The following is a 23820-nucleotide window of genomic DNA, read 5'->3' on the forward strand; positions in this document are numbered from 1 at the left end:
TATTGCATCTAGTGACTACAGAAGGCCATCTTTCACAGCAACCACCCCTCACCTTATTCTCATGCTCAATCTACAAGTGTAGAGTTCTGCAAAATACTGGCATCGGGCAGTATAGCTAGAAATATCTGGGAAGGTCTTCCCAAATACTAAAATTAAAATACCCCCCCAGCCATACATAATAGATAGCTGTCAAGCTCTTATTTCAAGGATAAAATAAAACCCTGTTGTCAAGAAACCCTTCCAACAAGGGAGGACAGTGCAGCAATATCACACACAAACGTTCCATGTCCCAGCAGTCGGACCCTTCCCTAGCGATCGGGAAGTTATCTCCTATTCTATAGAAAGGGGATTACTTGAAAACACCCCTTTAAGCCGTTCCATCTACATGGAACGTTTGCGTGTGATATTGCTTCAGAGGTTTTTGATTTGCACTGTCCTCCCTTCTTGGAAAGGTTTCTTGACAATATGATGATTCTTGCAATCTGCTGCAGAGGGATGAGAACAGTTTATTGGGATATTCCTCTCTCTTTCCCCTATTAACGCAATATTGCAAACAGCAGTAAGGTCGGACATGCGTTCCCCATGCAAAAATCAAATAATTGCTGCAGCTTACGGCTACGACGTGACTACTTCCTCTAGGTCCTACCCTAAAGTCTGCGCAAATGGGCCTAGAGCACATTTATTACATGCACTCGCACTGCCACCTAGGGGTTAAAGAAAAGAAGTGTTCGGCAGATAATGGAATCTTACTCTGTCGCCTCATTGGGGGACACAGGACCATGGGTGTTATGCTGCTGTCCACTAGGAGGCGACACTATGCATAATCTGAAAAAGATTAACCGTGGCTCCTCCTCTGCAGTATACACCCCTGGACGGCGTCAGCCTTCTCCAGTTTTTGCTTAGTGTCGCATAGGAGGCACACCTAAGATTTTTTTACTCCGTTTTTTTCCGGATTACAGATGAAGAAAAGTGGGTCTCCTGTGAGACTCCCGGCATGGCTCCTTCCTCGGCCCCCTATTACGAGGCGCCCGGTTGAAGTCGAGATGGCTATTCCCCATGTCGCTCCTTCCCCAGTCCATCGGGTGCTGGTTCGAAGTCAAGAACCCCCCTCCTTCCCAAATTCCTTTTGGTTTCTGGGTTGAGATCGAGGCGAGGATGAAGCCCCCTGAAGGTCATAGCTGCACCCTCCCTAATCCCCATCTGGGGGCATTAGGTTGAGACACCTCAGGTAGGGCCTGTACAGGCACCATTCTGCAGCTCCCAGCAATGGGCCAGCACACTGCGCCTGCATCCAGGGACCCCAGCCCAGCTGCGGGCTCCTGTTGGGGCCGGGGGGAGTGCAGGCAGGCATGGCACAATAGAGACACGGGCTCCCTGCGCCCTGTATCTGCGGCAGCATCAGCTCTATACTGCCTCAGGGAGACCCCAACCAGGCTCCCCCTTCCGCTTATAGCCCCACCGCCATCCTGCCTTTAAATCCGGGGGGGGGTCCGGTTCAGATCCGACCCCCTCCCGGACTTCCGCGCCAGCCTGGAGCCTTTCTGGGCATCATGCATCTAATTTAGGCCCCGGCTTCGGCCTAGCTGTAGCCGCCGCCTCCTCTGCGCCCCCCGGCCCGCCCCCCGGATGACAAATATGACACTCTACAGTGTCACAGAGGGGGTGGATCGAGACAGAAAGGGCGCGTTTTTACACAGCTTTGCCGCCTTTTTTTCCTCAGCTCTTCCCCCCCTTCTCTCCCTGCCTCTTTTTCAGTCTCCGGGGGGCACAGGCCTGTGGTTCTTCAGCGCTGGACCTAGGAGCAAACTGGTGGGGTAAGATCACAGCTGGGTCGTTTTACACGGCTGTGAATCCATATTCCCTATAAGGCTCCCTTATAAGGTTCCTCTGCATAGCTACCCCTGTAAGGTGCTCTGCATAGCCAGCCATTTGCACTCTGTGCACTATGCCGGGCTCAAGGTCCAAGAGAACCAGGCAGGACTGCTATTATGCATTCTGCACAGCCTGCGGGACCGCTCTCCCCAGCGGCAACACGTACCCGCACTGCCAGGGCTTCACTCAGACTACTGTGTCAGAGCCCCAAGAGGCACCTGCTAATGCCTCAGTGTCTAATGCCACGCCAGAATGGGTCACTCAGATGTTGCAATCTATGACGCAGTCTATAGATAACCTAACCTCCACATTGCTTTAGGCTCTGCAGAGTCATGCCGCGGCTATGACCGCTACCCAGAAAAGGGAGAGCTTGACTCAGGGACAGTACGACCCTGGCACATCCACGTCTAGGTCAGGACGCAAGCGGACCCACAGGTCACGTTCATCTGCGTCATCCCATAGCACACGGTCATCCCCTTCTAGGGAGAGACACCGTAGTTCTAGGTCACCTAGACCGTCCCCTTCCAGGGACAGACAATGCAGATCTCCGCAATCCCCGACCAGAGAAGGCCTCCGCCCCAGCTCACCCAGCAGGGGACACCTCAGTGATACACTGGATTCGGAAGGCATCTGTGACTCCGACTCAGACAAGGGTCCCTGATCCCAATCCCTCCTAGCAATACAGCGCTAGTTGAGGACATAATCTCTTCCATCCATCGGGTGCTGGACATTTCTGGTCCGCCACCAGAGGCCCAAGAACACAAGATTTCCTTTGAAGGACCTCTGAAGCCGCCTAAGGTTTTCTCTAACCACCCAGAGTTTAAGGCGATCCTTAAAAAGCGGCTTTCACAGCCTGAGAAAAAATTTGCTAATAGCAAATATCTAGAGGTGAGGTACCCCTTCCCACAGAAAGATACCAAGGAATGGACAGACCCACCCGAAGTAGACCCCACAGTCTCTAGACTAGCAGCACAGACCCTCCTTTCACTGCCAGATAGCTCAACCCTCAGGGATGCAGCAGACCAGCTGCAGGGGCATCCCTGGCTCCTGCGTTCGCTTCAGTTTGGGCCGCCAAGGCCATTCTGGCCTGGGCCAAAAATTTACAAGCTGGCCTCCAAGCATCCGCTCCTGAGCTGTCGGACCAAGCGGTTCAAATAGCAGTCGTTGCAGATTACATGCTTCATGCAGCTCTGGATTCAGCAAGGGGTGTAGCGAGGATACCATCAAACGCAATTCGGCGTATCCTCTATCTGCGGGAATGGAAAGCGGATGCAGCCTCAAAGAAGTCCCTCACGCACCTTCCCTACCTCAATGGGTGACTTTTTGGTGAACAGTTAGACACGATGATATCCAACGCCACCGGGGGTAAGAGTACCTCTCTTCCCCAACTGAAACCTCAACGCACTTACAAGAAGCGTAACCAAACTCGATTCCGATCCTTTCGGAATTCTTCGGGCTGGTCCGTCTCGCGTCCAACACAAAATCGTAACCGTTCCCCACACAGTGACAATTCACGATCAACGCAAAGGTCGGACAAGACCTGGCAGTCAAAAGCAGCCCATTCTAAGCCCAGAGGAGGAAAATCTCAGACTTTCTCCTCATTATGACTCACGGACTCCGGAACATACCACACCCGTAGGCGGCCGACTTTTGCTCTTTCATCAAGTCTGGCTGCCTATTACAGAAGACAGGTGGGTCAGGGAACTAGTGTTTTCCAGAAACAAGATAGAGTTCACCTCCAACGCACCGGACCGATTCTTCCTTTCTGTCCCCCCAAAACCACCGGCCAAGGCTCGTGCCTTCCGACAAGCGGTCTCCTCGCTTCTTCAAGCAGGAGTCATAGTACCGGTCCCCACGGCCGAGCGCTTCCGAGGGTTCTACTCCAATCTATTCGTAGTCCCCAAGAAAGGAGGCAGTGTGCGGCCCATATTGGACCTAAAACAACTCAACAAATATGTACGGGTCCGTCACTTCTGCATGGAGTCTCTTCGGTCCATCATTGCGTCCATGGACAAGGGAGAATATCTCGCTTCCATAGACATACAAGACGCATACTTCCATATGCTGATTGCACCTGCCCATCAGAGGTTTCTCAGGTTCGCAATTGACCAGGACCACAACCAGTTCGTGGCTCTCCCGTTCGGACTCGCCACGGCCCCCAAAGTGTTTACCAAAGTCATGGCAGCCACCATGAACGTCCTGCACTCCAGAGGCACAGTAGTCGTTCCATACTTGGATGATCTACTCATCAAGGCTCCCACCTTCAAGGGCTGCAAGCTCAGCGTCTCAATTACAATCAACACTCTGAGTCGCATGGACTGGTTAGTCAACTTAGAAAAGTCATCACCAACCCCGAGTCAGTCTCTGACCTTCCTGGGAATGCTATTCAACACTTCCAGGGGTCTAGTGATCTTTGCCAAGGACAAAGCACTGGCTCTCCGCCTAGGAGTTCGCACCCTCCTCCATAAACCCCCTCGATCTCTCCGGTTTGCCATGAGAGTCCTCGGGAGGATGGGGGCAGCAATAGAAGCCATCCCATTTGCCCAGTTTCGCCTCAGGCCTCTCCAATTAGCCATCCTCAAGTCCTGGGACAAAAACCCTTTCTCGACAGGGAGTTCCGGCTAACGTCGTCAACCAAGAAGTCCCTGCACTTGTGGCTCAAGCCAACCTCGCTAACAAAGGGGAAATCCTTTCTCACAGGTCAATGGAAGGTTCTGACCACCGATGCGAGCCTGACGGGTTGGGGAGCAGTGCACCTACACCACAGGGCAAGTGGTCCCCAGTGGAAGCGACCATGCCCATCAACATCCTGAAAATTTGTGCCATCCTCCTGGCATTGAGGGCCTTTCATCACTTACTGGCAGCCTCTCACATCAGAATACAGTCGGACAATGCCACGGCTGTGGCATATGTGAATCACCAAGGGGGGACCCGCAGTGCCCAGGCGATGCGAGAGGTGTCACATATCCTCCACTGGGCAGACACAGGGTCGGTTCTCTCGGCAGTCCACATTCCAGGTGTGGACAACTGGGAAACAGACTTCCTCTGCCGACAAGGAATAGACTCAGGAGAGTGGTCTCTCCATTCCGAAATTTTTCGGCAGATTTGCCATCGCTGGGGGACCCAGGATGTGGACCTAATGGCATCTCACTTCAATGCCAAGGTCTCCAACTTCATGGCCAGAACACACGATACGCGGTCGCTCGGAGCAGACGTGCTGGTTCAGGACTGGACCCAGTTTCAGCTTCTGTACATTTTTCCACCTCTCCCCCTGATATCCAGGGTGGTGAGGAAGATCAAGCAAGAGGGAGTTCCAACCATCCTAATCGCACCGGACTGGCCCAGACGTACATGGTACGCCGACATCGTACAACTTACAGTAGACGCCCCGATCTTCTATCACAAGGCCCATTCTACCACCAGAACTCAGGGGCTCTCAATTTGACGGCGTGGCCCTTGAGACCTGGGTTCTAACCCAGGCAGGGCTCTGTCGGACGTAATTGGAACCATGATCAGAGCACGGAAGCCAGCCTCTGCCAAGATCTATTACCGTACCTGGAAAGTTTTCTTTACCTGGTGCGAATCTCGTGGCCAGACTCCACTCCCTTATTCCTTACCCAAAGTACTTGGTTTTCTCCAATCGGGTCTGGAGGCCAGGCTGTCCCTGGGCTTGCTTAAGAGCCAGGTGTCAGCCCTCTCAGTGCTTTTTCAAAGGCGCATTGCTACCAAGCCGCAAGTAAGGACTTTTCTTCAGGGGGCTCCTGATTGGTTCCCCCTACAGACGACCACTAGAAACGTGGGACCTCAACCTGGTCCTGACAGCATTGCAGGAACCACCCTTCGAACCCCTTAAGGAGGTCCCGCTCCCAGAAGGTGGTTTTCCTGGTGGCAATCACCTCGCTACGCAGGGTGTCTGAACTGACAGCACTCTCCTGCAGACGGCCCTTCCTGGTTTTTCACCAGGACAAGGTAGTTCTCCGTACGGTCCCATCCTTCCTTCCGAAGGTTGTGTCCCACTTCCACCTCAATGAGGAAATTTCACTGCCATCCTTTTGTCCGGTCCCGGTTCATAGAGTGAAGAAGGCTCTGCATACACTTGACCTTGTCAGAGCATTGCGTATATATGTGTCAAGGACTGCGTCCTTCCGGAGGTCTACACACGTTTACTAAACACTACAGGGTTCATACCCAGTCCTCAGCGGACGCGAGCCTGGGTAGATGTGTTCTGCAGGCGGCGGTGCCCCAAGTGTAGCGGCCTGTCTGCACAACATTCGTCCATTGCTTCCCACCCAGGGACTGCTTTGGGACGTCCCATGGTCCTGTGTCCCCCAATGAGGCGACAGAGTAAAGGAGATTTTGGTGTACTCACCGTAAAATCTCTTTCTCTTAGCCTCCAATTGGGGGACACAGCTCCCTCCCTGTTGCCCTTCTGGGCCGTTGTTACTGTCGAGTTCTCATATTGTTTGCTTGAGCTCGTACATAGTTGCCTTCTTATAGGCATGGTTATGTTATTCATGTCACATTCCTCCCACTTCTTTTGCACAAAACTGGAGAAGGCTGACGCCGTCCCGGGGTGTATACTGCAGAGGAGGAGCCACAGTTAATCTTTTTCAGATTATGCATAGTGTCGCCTCCTAGTGGACAGCAGCATAACACCCATGGTCCTGTGTCCCCCAATTAGAGGCTAAGAGAAAGAGATTTTACGGTGAGTACACAAAAATCTCCTTTTTTGGAATGTTTAGATCTTTATTAGAAAGTCGTTCTATGTTTGTGATGTAATTATTCAGATTGATAGATCTTATTTCTGCCAGGTGTTGTGCATTATAGTTTGTCATGTGGCATTTGTTATTGGGGCTTATCCTGGGGGGTGACACCTGCCATTTGGATTGAAGGACCATTTCAGTTAATGGGGGCACAAATGGGTTCTAGACTCTTAGTAATATGCAAGGAAACGGATTCTAGGTTTAATACGTTCGCCCTCAACATCACTAGTAGTTAAAAATGCAAAGTGTTCTTAAATATAAGCAACTTTGCTATTCACGTGTTACTAAAAATCCTCTCCATTCTCAAGGTTACCATCTAGGTTACTGGCTACGTCTGCAGCCTTTCAGCTGTGGTCGATCATGACCACTTCTGTTTTCTACAGAGCTTGTAAGCACTGATTTAATGCTGGAGCATAGGTATAGCATTGCTTCTGTGCTGCCTCAATGCTGCAGAAACAAAGCTACATCTGCGTGCAGAGCTCAGACCAGACGCGCAGCCATGCCATTGGTCTGTACAATCAATCTTCTGGAGCGCATCACTTCATAGCAAAAAGGAACCCAGTATGAAGAGAAGCGGTGCACACCTGCATATGAAAGCATAAGACAACCCTTTTAAAGTGAAAAATGTAGTGAAATGTTGAAATTCTTTGTGCTTGCAGCCACCACTGGAGGGAGCTGAGTAGGTTAGTTTTGTAATTGAGTTCAGTGAGACTGTACATCCATCACATGACCTAATTGACCCTATTGACTTACAATGGGGGTCCTTCAGCTTCCTTCATGGCATCCGTCATTCCACCTGAAAAAAATAGCACTGCCTGCCTCTCTATGCAAATACGACAAAAGCTGCAATGGAATTGGACCTCCAGTATAAATGTGAACTGAGCTTAAAGTGTACGCTTTCCTAGATTTTGTTAGTGCTTCCTCCAATTGCCGCTGCTTCACGGAATCTGAAACCGTTTTTCTTTTTCTTCTGTGTCCCTCCGTTCCGAAAATATATCAAATTTCCCTTCAAGCAAACTGGGCGTTTACTACAGAACTTCTCTGGGGGCGTGTGCTTTTTCTCTTTTCATGCTGGCCAATCAAAACACAACTGCACCCAGAGAGGTTCTGTGGTACACGCCTAGTAGGCCAAAGGGAAAATTTGCACCTTTATTTCCGAGGGGCACAACTTTGGAATGGAGGGGCACAAAATAAAAATAAAAACTGATCCAGATTTAGTGGAGCAGCGGCTACTGGAGGATGTGCAGAGTGTAAATTAAAAAAATCCAGTGAAAGGCCCCCTTTAAGGAGTTATTTCAGATCAGTTTTCTAGATCTCTGGAGACCCCAACTTTAAAGCCCCCACGGATCTGCAAATTTTGCAAATAGGTGATGACTGTAAATGTTGTGAATAACATTTTAATGTAGTGATCTTCACACAGTAAGGCCAATATAACTGTATGGATTATAGCAGAATGTATTAAATATTTGTAGTAATTATATTTTATCCATTTTCATTCTATTTTTAAGATTTTTTTCCCATTCATGAACCCTTCTCTAACCTCGAAAACATGGCTGTGAACATGATGGCCACCGATGAACCTACGCTCCATGAACCTTTTCTTGAAGATTTCCCTACCAACTTCAATGCCATGATGCCATGGATTCAGGGAGAATTCAATGATTTAACAGATCCAGTCAATTTTGAAAATTTAGCGCACGCTCAGGTCGACACCGCAACAGCCAGCTTGGTGGGTGACAGCCTTGCCCTCACTGGCGAGCATGGACAAGATTTTGCCGATGTTGCTTACCCGGAGGACCCAATGGATAGGTGCTGACCTCTCAGAAGTCAGTCATTTTTCATGAATGGACTTTATTTTAAAACCCCAATAAAATCCAATCCGAGGTATTCTGAACGGAGGAAGGAGCATTGGACAACCTTGGGTTTGTCTTGGAAGATGATAGTTTTTCATTTTTAATTGTAATGTAAATATACAAGGTAATGGTGTATCCACTAACATGACAGCATTAACGTCCCCCCACAGCTCTCCACCACGCAAGAAAAATAGATGATTTATTGGACTCGGCGAGTATAAACCACCGTACAATGCTGGGATCGTGGTGACGGAGGATGGTGGTGATGCACTTTATTCATTTACCCTACGCTATCTAACAATATGGCTGCAAAGTGGTTTTGTGTTGGGAAATGGGGTTTTATATCGAAAATCTTGTAAGTAGTGATTGAGAATTTTTAAGAAAAGCAGCAGTCAATGCACTAAGTTTTAATGTAGATATTAAAAATCATATTTTTAAAAAAAACATTTTGGGTTACATGCCTGTGGTCTGAGGGTAGTCAATAGAAAGCTACGAGGGGTGAAGATCTATCGTCCTTGTGAAAAATGGAGGTCGCTCTACAGCCATTGTTATGGTTGGTTATTAGAGTTGAGCAAAACAATTTACAGGACACTGGTGCGGTGGCCACGCCGGTAGTCCTTGGCCACCGGATTAAAGTACCGCAAACTTCCTGTGGCTTAAACTGTTCCTTTTCTGATTAGTAGACCATGTGGCGTCATGCCACAATGTAATAAACTGAAAAGTACTAGTCAGTAGAGGCGCTGGGGATACCGAAGGTAGTGGGTTCACAGGGTCCTCGTCTGGTGGCCATGGATTACCAATGTGGCCATCAGACCGGAGCCTTGCAAAATTGTTACATTGCGATTGTGCATAATGTCGCAGGGATCTACTAATCATAAGAGGTGCCGGCGATGTCGATTGTAGTAGGTTCACAGGGTCTTGGTCTGATGGCCATGGACTTCTGATGTGGCCATCAGATCGAACCCTTGCAACATTATATTGTAACTCCTCATAATGTCAGAGGGACCTACTAATCAGAAGAGGCATCGGGGATGCCGAATGTAGTAGGTTCACAGGGTCTTGGTCTGATGGCCGTAGACTACCGATGTAACCATCAGACCAGAGCTTTGCAACATCATTAAATTGCAACTCTGCATAATTTCACAGGGACCTACTAATCTGAAGAGGCTTTGGGAATGCCGAATATAGTAGGTTCACAGGGTACTGCGTATGATGGTCATGGACCATTGATGTGGCCATCAGACCAGAGAGAGCCTTGCAACATAATTACATTGCGACTCTGCATAATTTCACAAGGACCTACTTATCAGAAGAGGTGCTGGGGATGCTGCAGATAGTAGAAGGTTTGTGGGGTTAATTTTGTCCATAGACTACTGATGTGGCAGCTGACCCAGTGTCTTGCGAATTTTTATGCTCAACTCTATTGGTTATGGGTTCAACTTTTTCACATTTGATAAGTTTCCACAACTGTCCATTACCGAGTGGTGAATCTCATCCATTGTCTTCAGGTGCAGACGTTGGCCAAGACCAAGTCATTACTTAACGTATGTGGAGAGCAGCAGCAGGAGTGGTGGGCACAAGCTGGTCCACAAGACAAAGCGCACGTTCCTGGGCTACCAAACTCCGGTTGTATGGTCAGCTCTCTTATGCCATGACGCTTAAAAAGTACTTTGGCCTGGGCTAAAATGGTCTTGTATTCCTCCATCCCGGAACAATGAACATGGAGAGATGCCACGCTATGGTCTGGGGCAAGGGACCATATATGAAGTTCATGATGTCCATTATTGTCGCAGATTGAATCCAGATCTTGCTTTAGACTTTGTAATTTAGCAGAGGGAGGCACAGCTTGGAGGAGAAGGCAGCCATTCTGAACGATGTCGGAGTAGGCTGAAGCAATCATGATTGCTATAGACACCAAGGAGAGAGCGGGATCCAGGTAGTGCACGGCCGGGTGACTGAGCAGGTGAAGCAGCAAGCTGCTGGCTAGGAGGAGCGATGATGGAGCGAGGGAACAGAGCATGCGCAGGACCAGATACCACCGAGGCTGATATGGCTGCAGTCCCGCTAAGCACAGACCTGGGAGGATGGGAAAAGAGGAAATGCAGTCACATGGCTGAACGTGAGCCAGCGACAACACGGACAACTACATGTAATGCTCCTGGGCGCAATGTACAGGGCCCCATCTAATTTATAATGCTGCTGGGCTATTATGTGGTGGACTGGCATTTAGGCCCGCCTGATAAAGACACCGTGTGCACATTCCCTTATGCCCTGATTTAGAAAACAGACATAAAACAGTGTGGACAGTTGCAACGCAAAGGTTGCGTGAGAATTTGACAACTTTTGGAGTTTTCACTCCAGTTTCGGGCACCTCCACCAAAAATGAATGGAGGTGGGGAGTAAACAGGGCGGGACATGGGGGTGTCTACAACCCTTCCATCAAATTTATCAAAACAAGCAGTGGTTCTTGCACAAGAAATGCTACTCCAGTCCCTGACTAGAGTAACATTTCTAGCGAGGCGCACACCACTGCTGAGCAATGCTGAATTCATTAAGGGATATGCACTAGTGAAGAGCAAACATGCTCGGATAAGGTGTTATCTGAGCATGCTCAGGTGCTAACTGAGTGTCTTCGGCGTGCTCGAAAAATATGTTTGAGTCCCAGCTGCTGCGTATCTCAGTGCCGTTCGACAGCTGCAACACATGCAGGGATTGTCTGTTAGGAAATCTCCTCGTGTGTTTCGGCTGTCGAACAGCACCGACACATGCAGCTGCGGGGACTCAAACATATTACTCGAGCATGCCGAAGTCACTGCTGGCACCCGAGCATGCTCAGATAACACCTTATCCAAGCATGTTCACTCATCACTAATATGATGAGTTTGGTGCATTTTATTACTGCATGTCTTTTACGAAGACTGGCGTAAGAAACACCATTTTTCATGAATCGGGACCTTCTATTTTTGGACAGGCACTCTAAGGCTATGTTCACACAGAGGTTTTTGAGGTTTTGGCCATTTCTATGGGAAATCCACCAGATTTCACTCAACAAATTGTGTATATATACAATTTATTACACAGATAGATATGCATTTTGTTGTGTGAAATCTAATGACAGATCTGCTTATACACTAATTGGTATTTCTGAATATATTTATTTATATATTTAAATAAATAAATATATATATAAACAGTACAGACCAAAAGTTTGGACACACCTTCTCATTTAAAGATTTTTCCGTATTTTCATGACTATGAAAATTGTAAATTCACATTGAAGGCATCAAAACTATGAATTAACACATGTGGAATTATATACTTAACAAAAAAGTGTAAAACAACTGAAAATATGTCTTATATTCTAGGTTCTTCAAAGTAGCCACCTTTTGCTTTGATGACTGCTTTTCACACTCTTGGCATTCTCTTGATGAGTTTCAAGAGGTAGTCACCGGAAATGGTTTTCACTTCACAGGTGTGCCCTGTCAGGTTTAATAAGTGGGATTTCTTGCCTTATAAATGGGGTTGGGACCATCAGTTGTGTTGATCAGAAGTCTGGTGGATACACAGCTGATAGTCCTACTGAATAGACTGTTAGAATTTGTATTATGGCAAGTGGCCATCATTACTTTAAGAAATGAAGGTCAGTCAGTCCGAAAAATTGGGAAAACTTTGAAAGTGTCCCCAAGTGCAGTTGCAAAAACCATCAAGTGCTACAAAGAACCTGGCTCACATGAGGACCGCCCCTGGAAAGGAAGACCAAGAGTCACCTCTGCTTCTGAGGATACGTTTATCCGAGCCACCAGCCTCAGAAATCGCAGGTTAACAGCAGCTCAGATTAGAGACCAGGTCAATGCCACACAGAGTTCTAGCAGCAGACACATCTCTACAACAACTGTTAAGAGAAGACTTTGTGCAGCAGGCCTTCATGGTAAAATAGCTGCTAGGAAACCACTGCTAAGGACAGGCAACAAGCAGAATATACTGGTTTGGGATAAAGAACACAAGGAATGGACAATAGACCAGTGGAAATCTGTGCTTTGGTCTGATGAGTCCAAATTTGAGATCTTTGGTTCCAACCACCATGTCTTTGTGCGACGCAGAAAAGGAGAACGGATTGACTCTACATGCCTGGTTCCCACCGTGAAGAATGGAGGAGGTGTGATGGTGTGGGGGTGCTTTGCTGGTGACACTGTTGGGAATTTATTCAAAATTGAAGGCATGCTGAACCAGCATGGCTACCACAGCATCTTGCAGCGGCATGCTATTCCATCCGGTTTGCGTTTAGTTGGACCATCATTTATTCTTCAAAAGGACAATGACCCCAAACACACCTCCAGGCTGTGGAAGGGCTATTTGACCAAGAAGGAGAGTGATGGGGTGCTACGCCAGATGACCTGATGGTTTGGGGTGAGCTGGACCGCAGAGTGAAGGCAAAAGGGCCAACAAGTGCTAAACATCGCTGTGAACTCCTTCAAGATTGTTGGAAGACCATTCCCGGTGACTACCTCTTGAAGCTCATCAAGAGAATGCCAAGAGTGTGCAAAGCAGTCATCAAAGCAAAAGGTGGCTAATTTGAAGAACCTACAATATAAGACATATTTTCAGTTTTTTCACACTTTTTTGTTAAGTATATAATTCCACATGTTTTAATTGATAGTTTTGATGCCTTCAGTGTGAATTTACAATTTTCACAGTCATGAAAATACAGAAAAATCTTTAAATGAGAAGGTGTGTCCAAACTTTTGGTCTGTACTGTATATATTTTTTAAATAATTATTGGACCTGATGAGGCTAATGAACTTACTTTGATAATCCATGGCAGAATGGCTGGTAGAGTTAAGCTTTGCTTACTTTATTATGTTTTGGATTACACAACTATTTGGATTTTCAAAGTAAGTCCACCGGTGTCATCAGGGCTAAGAGATCTTTTTACATAACGTCTATACTGTATGTACATATTTGGTCATCTAATATCTCAAAGCTTCATTGTTGCTCTGTCAACTACAAATAAAGGCCCCCATACATATTAGGCTAAAGTTGGTCACACTGGATGATAGGGGCAGCATCGGCCGGCAATCCAATGTGCATGGGGACCACCCGACTCTTCCTCGACAGGTGATTTAAAGGGAGAAAACTCGGGAGCACAACCGAGCCAAGAGTGCGTGTGTTGGGGGAAAAAGTGGAGCGCTATCTGATGTGTATGGGGGGCTATATTGCACCAAGGTACTGTACCCACCCAATTACCCTACCACCAGTCTTACCTTGAAAAGCTCCAGTAACAGCCATGTAAATGACATTGAACAGCAGACCAAGGACTCCAGCCACAAAGATGAGTGCCGGACGGTGAGAATGGTGCGGATTGACGAGATGTCCGAGTGACCCTAGGGTGAGCGACAGACAAAGGGAGGAAAGAAAGAGCGGGGAGAGTAGCGAGAAGAGAGTGGGGAGCCGGACCTTGGCATGTGGGGGCAAGGAGGGTAAATGGGTGAGGATGAGACCGGGACACAGAGCAATGACGAGAGAGAGGGTGTGAGCGGAGTCTGCCAGCGTCAGCAGGGAATCTGACAGCCTGCTAAGTACAATCTGCGCTATAAAGACAGCGAGCGAGACTGCAAAGAGCAGAAGGTGCGACACCATGGCGGCAGCTGCGCCGAAAGCGGTGGAAATATGAAGAGGAAGAGTTAAAAAGAAAAAAATAAATAGTCATAAAAAAAAGACTGACATCAAATACAACATTAGACCAAAAAGTCGTACGGTTGATCCTATATTTGCTAAGAAAATCACACGGCGATCAGCGCATCACATAGACATGGCTGATGAGGTCTTAATCAGTCACAGGTCACTTGGAAAGGAAATTCCTTCTGTGCCAACCACTGAAATGTATTGCTCTGTTCCTAGTTAAAGAGGTTCTTCAGCAGCTAAACTTAATTATACACATATTATTCACCGATAAGGGTATTTGATATTTTTTAGTCAATGTTGGACAGAAGTCTCCCTCCTGGGCGACACTTTTTTTTTAGTCTGTTGGTGTTGTTCAGACTAGAATATTTTTCACACGGACCAATTCTCTGTTCGGATGGAAAAAAAAAATTACGGATGCTTTTTCATTCACTCATTTGAACCCGGCCATCGGCTTAATTCACATGTCAGTGATGGCACACTGTTACATTAGGGTGACATTTTTTAAAGTTTTTTTTTTTTTTTGCAGCAAGAAAAGTAGCAGAATTTGGCACAAACATTGGTGACTTTGACAGCCTCTATTTGTATTTCTCAAAAGTGGAAGCGGTCAGATTTATGAATCACTGATTTTTAAAGTCACAAAAAAGTCAAAATCTCCAAATAAGCCGGGGGTGGGGTAAAAATTGGGGCAATATTTTTATAGACAAGTGTAGTATCTTAATATGTACCACATTTATCAAACCTTGTGCAATACTTTTATACATTGCAAATAACAGCAACACAGTCACTAGCAAAACTGAACTCGTTACGAGGCACATTTGGTGCATCGCTCAACAACAGGGCACCACCAGAGGCTGGTACACATTTCGGTTGTAATTTACACCAATTTGTGACCTAAGAGAGAGGGTTCAGAGAGAGAATTTGGAGAGACAGAGGGTTCGGAAAGAGAGACAGAGGGTTTGGAGAGAGAGTTCAGAGGGGGAGAGAGAGGGTTTGGAGAGAGAGTGGTGAGAGGGTTTGGAGAGAGTTTAAAAATGGAGAGGGTTCGGAGAGAGAGTTTGTAAAGAGAAGTAGAGAGAGTTCAGGGAGAGAGTTCAAAGAGAGGGTTTGGAGAGAGTTCAAAGAGAGGGTTTGGAGAGAGTTCGAAGAGAGGTTTCGTGGAAAGAGACGGTTTGGATAGAGAGTTCAGAGACAGAGAGAGAGGGTTCAGATAGAGAGTTTGGAGAGAGAAAGGGTTTGGAGACAAAGTTAAGATTGAGAGAGTGAGTTTGGAGAGAGAGAGGAAGAGACAGTTTGGAGAGAGAGCTTTGGCGCCCCCCTAGCCCTTTCTATGACCATTTTACAGCACCAAAGTTGGGGTACTCATGATTTCTATGGAGTTCGGGTAGAGTTCTGGCACTTGAACCAAACTCGGGACTAAAGTTGGCTTGACAGAGACGTATTCGCTCATGCCTATGCCACACACTTTTCAAAAAGTTGACAGAGTGGCGTAAAAAAATCAAACGTAAAATATTTGCACAACTTAAGAGTTACATAAAACGTTTGCAATATTTGCATGCAATTTTACGAATTCTGAACTGGGCTCTATGGGGCCATTCACATGTCCTGGTATTTCTTTGCCTTGACCGTTGGCCTGCACAAAAAAACAAGATGGAGGCCTGCGCTATTCTGGCCAGATTTACAGAAAGAATTTTTGTACACAAACAAATTGATTAAAAAATAAAAATGAATGGACAACATGCGATTCCATCAGTCTGATGTACATTTTCACTGACTGATTTCTTGCGTTGTCCCGCCTGGTACTGCTAATGACTGGTACATGGCTATTTGAGGGAAGGCTAATGGGTAACGTTTTTCCAAGTTGGTGTGAGGAGGCTTACAAGCCATGCAATGCTCCTCTGGAGTATATTTGAGGGAAAGAACAGGTACCTGGAAGCAACAGAATTCAGAATACTGCAACTTTGGAAAAAAACAGAATTCAATCAGTGCTTTACTAATCACTGCACAACATGCTGCAACTAGTAGTACTACAACTGGCAGAGAATTGCTGGTTGCTAGGATCTCTGTAAAAAAGAATGAAAGGACATGCGAGCACATTCCTGAGTCTGTGGCAATGCTGAAGGGGCAGTGTGAGGGGAGACAAGGGGGCTTTACAGCAGCAGCTGATGCCTTCTTCTCATTGCTGTCACGTCTGTCTCTTTCCTCCATGCATTGCTGTCTCCAGGGTTGCGGAGAATCACCTGTCCCATTACTTCATTCTCTTACCTTTCTCGCCTTCTTCCAGTGTTGGCCTCTTTCTTGCGTCCGCGGTGCCCCCCTCCATGGATCATGTGCTGGTCACACTCCCCCCTTGGTGTGATGTCTCTGGGTCACTGTCAGCGGGGTTCCTCCACCCCTCACCTCTTGGGTCTTTCCTCCCAGCTGTGGCCGACCATGTGCCTGGTTCCCTCCTCTCCAATAGTTGTTTTATTAATCATATGTCCCCTCTTTAAGCCCCTTTCTCCCCCCCCCCCTCCCAGTCCATGCAATCCCTTCTCGTTCAGCTGACAACGGCCTAACAATGGCCATTTATATACACTAAAAGGAAGAAAAAAAAAAATCCAATGGCCCGGTGACCAAAGATAAAATGAACCCTATCCCCTCATACTAGCAATAAAGTTTAATTCCCTGTGTCTGCATGATCAATTACCAGGAGTTGCGCCTTATCGACCTTCAGCTGTTCTAAGTCTAGGGATTTCTGTCGGTCAGCGTTTCTTAGCAGTCATTGTACTGTACACAGCAAATGTAAAGTGAAGATCTGCTAAAAGGGGACATATCAACTCATGGGGAAACCTGATAAAGTTAAAGAAGACCAAATATAAAGTTTTTTCCCAAATATATACAATTTGAAAAATTAAAGCATTTCCTTACCAATTTGGTGATCAAAGCGCTGGCCCTTTAAGAGGACATTGCTGTCTCACTATTTGACAGCTGTGTGAGACTTCCTGTTTGTGAGTTGGGAGATACCACTATGAAGAGGGGGGAGCCTGGCAGAATGTAGCATGTAAACAGCAGAGTCTGTTAGCTTTATGCTGAATGCTGTTCTACAGTGGATGAAAAAAATCTATACACCGCTGTTAATATTCCAGGATTTTGCTATGTAAAAAAAAAAAAAAATCATACCTAGAAAAATAATGTCAGAACTTTTTCCACCTTTAATGCCTCGACATAAGCTGTACAATGCATTTGAAAAATAAACAAATCTTTTCAGGTGGAAAAGGAATAAAAAAAGAACAAAATAATGTGGTTACATAAATACACACCCTTATACTAATACTTTGTTGAAGTGCCCTTTGAATTTCTGGTAGCATTCAGTTTGTTTGGGTCGGAATCTATCAGCACGGCATATCTAGGACTGGCAATCTTTGCTCACTTTTCCTTCCAGTAGGAAGTCAAGTTGTGAGGACATCTGTGTACAGCGCCCTCTTGAGGTCACGGACAGATTTTCATTTTGATTCAGGCCTGTGCTCTGGCTGGGCCATTAAAAAATTTTGATCTTCTGGTGAAGCCATTCTTTTGTTGATTTGGAGGTTGATTGGGGTCGTTGTCCTGCTGAAATTCCTCTAATATCTCTAATATCTTCAGCTCTTTACTGAAGATTTTGATGTAAAATTGACTGATTTTTGGAACTGTTCTCAAGTCTTCCACCTTGACTAAAGCCCCAGTTCCAGCTGCTAAAAAGCAGCCTAAAAGCATAAAACTGTCTCCACCATGCATCACTATGGGTAAGCTGTTCTTTTGGTGATGTGTAGTTTTGCCTTTGCAATTGGTTGGAATTATGTCCAAAAAGTTCAGCCTTGGTCACATCGGACCATAACGTTTTCCAACATGCTTTTGGCAGACTTAATGAAGGTTTTGGCAAAACGTAGCCAGTTTTGGATGTTAATGTTTGTCAGAAAAGTCTTCAGTCTTGCCACCCTACCCCACAGGTCAGACATATGAAGAATATGTGAGGTTGTTGTCACTTGCAGTACACAATGAGGAATTGTCAGAAATTCCTGCAGCACCTCTACTGTTGCTGTAGGCCTCTTGGGAGCCTCCCAGACCAATGTCCAATTCTAGGCAATCTCACTGCTGTGTCAAATTTAAGCCACCTTTTGATGACGTCTTCGCAATGTTTCATGGTATATCTAATGCCTTGGAAAAAAATTTGTACCCATCTTCTTACTGACAGTTTTGCCCGACGATATTCCTTTGCTGTGTTGTAAGCTGTTTACCGACCATGGCTTTTTTTTTTAAATGTAACTAATAAAATGTCATAAAAATCCACCTAGAACAGCGAATAATTCTATGGTGTTAATCAGAATCACAATAAATGATAGTAGTCAGTGCACAGCTGCCATGCAACATGACGGTAAATGTGATTGTCTAATTCTGAACACAACCACATACCCAATTAGAAAAGGGTGTTCACACTTATGCAACCACATTATTTTAGTTTTGTTACTTTTAATTTTCCCCTAACAATGATTTGTCTTTTTCTCAATGGATTTGTACAGATTATGGGCGACATTAAAAGTGGAAAAAATTTTGAAACTATTCTTCTTTTGGCATGATTTTGTTTACATGACATAAACCTGATATTTGAACTGGGGCATGTAGACTTTTTGTATCCACTGTATAAAGTGGCAAAATTACATTGATTCTTGTACATTATGGAGTTGGTGCAGGAGGAGAATAAGAGCAGCTATACAGGTAATCACTACAGCTTTTGCTGGGTGGTTTGGCTGCTGTTGTTTCTGTGCAGGATATAGTAAGATACTCAGTTTAACCCTTTAGAAGCAGCTCTGTCCTCCTATTAGCAGATGAATCCTTTATAAACCGGTATGTCCTCTTCCTTTAGCTGGCTTACAAAACACATAGGACATCTGATTACATGTATGATAAATAGCAATATTAAGTCTCAAGTAAAGTTTAGACTCCTGGTTGAAAGGAATAAACTTTTAGCCTGATTTGCGTCTCACTGATTCACTGCTCATTGGGGATACATTTGTGAAATGATTCACCTTAATTGTAAATCTGTTTAGGAGAATTTATTAAAAAAAAAAAAGAAAAAAAAAAAAAGGGTATTTGATTTTACTACTATAATCAATGGACAAACAACTTGACAAAACAGGTGAATTTATGAGTCCCCCCTATATCACTCAGAACAAATAGGTCCTATTGTTAAAGGGGTTATCCACCTTTGGGAGAATTCTTTAACTTATATGTATTAAGGTCTATAATATTTTTTTCCTATTGGGTTTCATTAAAAGTTTGGCACCCTTTGCCTTCTCCAGCCTCTGTGGTGCTCCGTCTAAAGCTGGCTGCAGAATGGGTTAACTGAGAATCCGTCAGTCAGTGTACTATGATGGTCTCAGCGGGAGTGTGTAACTCTTTTATCTGCAGTTTCTCTGATTTAAGACCACAGACCACATTGAAAAAAAAAAAAGTTGGATTTTTAATTAAACTGAATTGGAAAACTGATTTTTAGACCCAAATTGGTGCATTTAAGTTAAAAAATGTACCCAAGGGTGGACAACCCCTTTTATTGTTGTGAAAATATGAGAAATGTGCCATTTATAGGAAACATGGTCCCTGCATGGACCCCTTTTTTGTAAGAATTCCACAATTGTCCCAACATCACCAAACTATTGGAACAGCTCCCCAATCTTATCCTAATAAGTCTACACTCACCAGGACTGAGAGGAGATGACATGACAGTTCTATTCTGCCATTGAATTGACAAAACAAGGCTTTATTCACACGTCAGTATTAAAATAAAAGCAAAAATCAGGAGTGTATCCTGCTGAGAGAAAAACTATACGGGCTCGCTCACACGACTCGACTGTGGGGCAGTAGATCTGCTAATTTTCTCAGGTTGATTAGGCAAAGTGGATCACGCATATTCATTCAAGTGTAGGGGTGTGAGTAAAACATTGGACTGCACTCGGATGTCATCCAAGTGCAGTCCGATTTACAGGGCTACAGACAATGGAGAAGATGGAAAAATTAATCTCTCCATCTTCTTGACACCTGTGCTGTGATTCATGAGAGAATCGGATCACAGTAATCTGACACTTGCTTCAAACTCTGGTCAGACCCAATGTGTCCCTGGTCTAAGTTCCTTGCACATAAGCTAAATATTTTTCCCCGCTGAGTTTTTCCATGAAGAGAAACCACAGCCTATTACAGTTCCAGAAAAGTGGGATGAGATTTTTTGAAAATGCAAAAAATTCACCTGGGGTACAATTTTGATGTATGTCCGTTTCTATTGTGCGGTAAACAGGAGGTTTTTCCTAAATATGCTAGTATTATTTAAAATGACTGCCCGAAAAGAGACAAAAAATGCAGTGGAAATAACACGATAAAAACATAGTAAAGACAATTACCACATTGGTGCAGAAAAGTTGCTGAAAATCAGAAGCATCAAAAATGCACCAAATTTGCAACATAGGATAATATCTACCAATGTGAGACATGTAGATCAGGAGAGCAGGCTGTCAGTCATTACATGTCTCACATTGGTAACACCTCCTTTCAGTTAAAATAAGCTCCGGAGGCAGAGACTTAAGATCTATGTCCGGCCCATATGAAGCAATGGCCGGGGGACCACCACGGTGCAGGAAGACTACACAAGATGAGGTGCCAACAACAAAGGGTAGATTTATTGGAGGGCAAGGAATGAAGGGAATGAGGAAGATGCAAATGGGTATACAATGGCAACAGACAATTTACAAGAGCAATAAACTTTATCTTTTCCGTAAAACAGCACGGTGCTTCAGCTATTACAGACTCAAAATATGTCTAACAAGCAAATGTAAACAACAAACAAGTGATGATGCTACTCTCCGTATAACCTCCTGGCCTTTACTAAGCATGCCACACGGCTCCCATGTTCTGACTACTGAAGCCTACTCTAGGCCCTAACATGTGCACCAAACAGGAACAGACTCACGGTGATGTTGGAGAATCAGATCCAGTCCCAGGGGGCCCCCAGCAGTCTAATGCGGTGGTGCGCACGGCTTTCTGTCAGCTCTGTGAAACGTGGTCTTCTCCTTGCTTCTGGATCCTAGGGATGCTCCTGGAAACTGTAAATCCCTTTCTTTATCTTCGTGGCTCTCTTGCAGCTATATCAGGACACAGTTCTTCTCTCTTTCAGCTATCAGCACAAAAAGTCCTCTCTGCAGCAGCCTCAGCTCCACACCTGCACTCTGCTCAGACTAGTTCATTACAACGACTCTTGCAGGGAAGAAGCAGAACATTCCATCACGCCAGACAAGGGGGTGCAGCCTCTTAAAGTGACAGCGTGTTCCTTACTGTCCATAACAGCACCACCCTCTTACACATAGATCTTAACAGGTCATTTACATATTACGACAAATGTGGATTTCTCTGGAATAAGACAGCAGATCGCAGATATAAAGGTGTCATCTTATTCAGCTTGCATCTCAGCTTTGGGAAAATGGCCGCCGCGATCTCTAATGCGCACGCGCGGCATCCCGCGGCCATTTTCCTGAAGCCCCGTGCAGCAGAGCACTCGATCTGCGCACGCGCGGCCCCAGGAAGATGGCCGCCCCCACCGACGAAAGGGATGACAGCGCAGATCGCGCGCTGCTTGTTCACGTGCCCACAGTGGATTAGTCACCTCAACATGCGGACACCACTACGCCACCAACGTAAAGCTGAGGAAGAACCAGCGCTGTGAACACGCCCTCCCGACCTGACCAGCCTGATTGACAGGCGAAAACGGCGACTTTGTTATTTCTCAGCATAGGTGGGGAATCGGGGTACACTACATACACTATAGTAACACACAGCGCAGGCCCTATTTAACAGTATTTATAGCTCAATCTCAAAAAACGGGGTGACAGGTTCCCTTTAAGAAAGTCGGGCCTCACTTTGCTGAATCTATTTCATCCCTACGTTTGTCTTTTCATCCTACTCACAGTCATTATATGTGGGGGGCTGCCTTTTCCTTTGGGGTATTTCTCTGAGGCAAGGTAGGCTTATTTTCTATCTTCAGGCTAGTTAGTTTCTCAGGCTGTGCCGAGTTGCATAGGCAGAGTTAGGCGCAATCCACGGCTGCCTCTAGTGTTGTTTGGAGAGGATTAGGGATTGCAGTCTGCAGAGTTCCCACGTCTCAGAGCTCGTTCTATTATTTTGGGTTATTGTCAGATCACTGTATGTGCTCTGACCGCTATGTCCATTGTGATACTGAATTGCCTATCACAACAGTACAGGAAGCCAAAAGTGCTAATGATTCTCAATAGAGGGAAAAAAGAATTTCTGAGACCATTTTTTTTTCTTTGCACTGTGTTTTGCCTTTTTTTTCCCCTAGACATTTGGGTGGTTCAGGACACAGGTGTAGCAATGGACATTAACCCCTTCATGACCAGGGGATTTTTCGTTTTTCCGTGTTCGTTTTTCGCTCCCCTCCTTCCCAGAGCCATAACTTTTTTATTTTTCCGTCAATTTGGCCATGTGAGGGCTTATTTTTTGCGGGACGAGTTGTACTTTTGAACGACATCATTGGTTTTAGCATGTCGTGTACTAGAAAACGGGAAAAAAATTCCAAGTGCGGTGAAATTGCAAAAAAAGTGCAATCCCACATTGGTTTTTTGTTTGGCTTTTTTGCTAGGTTCACTAAATGCTAAAAATGACCTGCCATTATGATTCTCCAGGTCATTACGAGTTCATAGACACCAAACATGACTAGGTTATTTTTTATCTAAGTGGTGAAAAAAAATTCCAAACTTTGCTAAAAAAAAAAAAAAAAAAATTGCGCCATTTTCCGATACTCGTAGCGTCTCCATTTTTCGTGATCTGGGGTCGGTTGAGGGCTTATTTTTTGCGTGCCGAGATGACGTTTTTAATGATAGCATTTCGGTGCAGATACATTCTTTTGATCGCCCGTTATTGCATTTTAATGCAATGTCGCGGCGACCAAAAAAACGTAATTCTGGCGTTTCGAGTTTTTTTCCCGCTACGCTGTTTAGCGATCAGGTTAATACTTTTTTTTATTTGATAGATCGGGCAATTCTGAGCGCGGCGATACCAAATATGCGTAGATTTGATATTTTTTTTATTGATTTATTTTGATTGGGGCGAAAGGGGGGTGATTTAAACTTTTATGTTTTTTTTATTTTTTTCACTTTTTTTTAAACTTTTTTTTTTAACTTTTGCCATGCTTCAATAGCCTCCATGAGAGGCTAGAAGCAGGCACAAGCCGATCGGCTCTGCTACATAGCAGCGATCTGCTGATCGCTGCTATGTAGCAGAATTGCACGTGTGCTGTGAGCGCCGACCACAGGGTGGCGCTCACAGCGACGGGCAATCAGTAACCATAGAGGTCTCAAGGACCTCTATGGCTACAATGGAGACGCATCGCCGACCCCCGGACATGTGACGGGGGTCGGCGATGACGTCATTTCCGGCCGCCCGGCCGGAAGCGGTAGTTAAATGCCGCTGTCTGCGTTTGACAGCGGCATTTAACTAGTTAATAGGTGCGGGCAGATCGCGATTCTGCCCGCGCCTATTACGGGCACATGTCAGCTGTTCAAAACAGCTGACATGTCCCGGCTTTGGTGCGGGCTCACCGCGGAGCCCTGCATCAAAGCAGGGGAGCCGGCATC

The 23820-nt window shown here is 45.7% G+C and overlaps 2 protein-coding genes across 2 annotated transcripts in view; one reads left to right on the forward strand and one right to left on the reverse strand.

Annotated features, from left to right (window-relative positions):
* RELB (RELB proto-oncogene, NF-kB subunit) overlaps window positions 1-8932 on the forward strand; it is a 62959-nt gene extending 54027 nt beyond the window's left edge. Inside the window, exon 11 of the mRNA XM_069746820.1 lies at window positions 8144-8932. Within this exon, the coding sequence (XP_069602921.1) occupies window positions 8144-8451 (308 nt within the window). The 3' untranslated portion in view covers window positions 8452-8932. The remainder of the gene's footprint in view (window positions 1-8143) is intronic.
* On the reverse strand, window positions 8876-16642 carry LOC138661874 (proton-coupled zinc antiporter SLC30A1-like). The gene is made up of 3 exons (XM_069746821.1): window positions 16433-16642; window positions 13750-14133; window positions 8876-10564 (listed from the first exon to the last, which is right to left on the reverse strand). Exons 1-3 carry the CDS (start codon window positions 16488-16490, stop codon window positions 9993-9995), a joined length of 1014 nt encoding a protein of 337 aa, XP_069602922.1. The 5' UTR covers window positions 16491-16642; the 3' UTR covers window positions 8876-9992.
* Window positions 16643-23820: the final 7178 nt, after the last annotated feature.

This window comes from Ranitomeya imitator, chromosome 2 (genome assembly GCF_032444005.1).
Source record: "Ranitomeya imitator isolate aRanImi1 chromosome 2, aRanImi1.pri, whole genome shotgun sequence".
Taxonomy (NCBI): Eukaryota; Metazoa; Chordata; class Amphibia; order Anura; family Dendrobatidae; genus Ranitomeya; species Ranitomeya imitator.

Bases quoted from the DNA above. Each gene is read 5' to 3' on its own strand.
- LOC138661874 (XM_069746821.1), bottom strand. From the start codon at position 16,490: ATGGAGGGGGGCACCGCGGACGCAAGAAAGAGGCCAACACTGGAAGAA. The intron at 14,134-16,432 runs GTAAGAGAATGA...CTTTCGGCGCAG, and splicing joins ACTGGAAGAAGGCGAGAAAG to CTGCCGCCATGGTGTCGCAC. The intron at 10,565-13,749 runs GTAAGACTGGTG...CCATCCTCCCAG, and splicing joins TGTTACTGGAGCTTTTCAAG to GTCTGTGCTTAGCGGGACTG.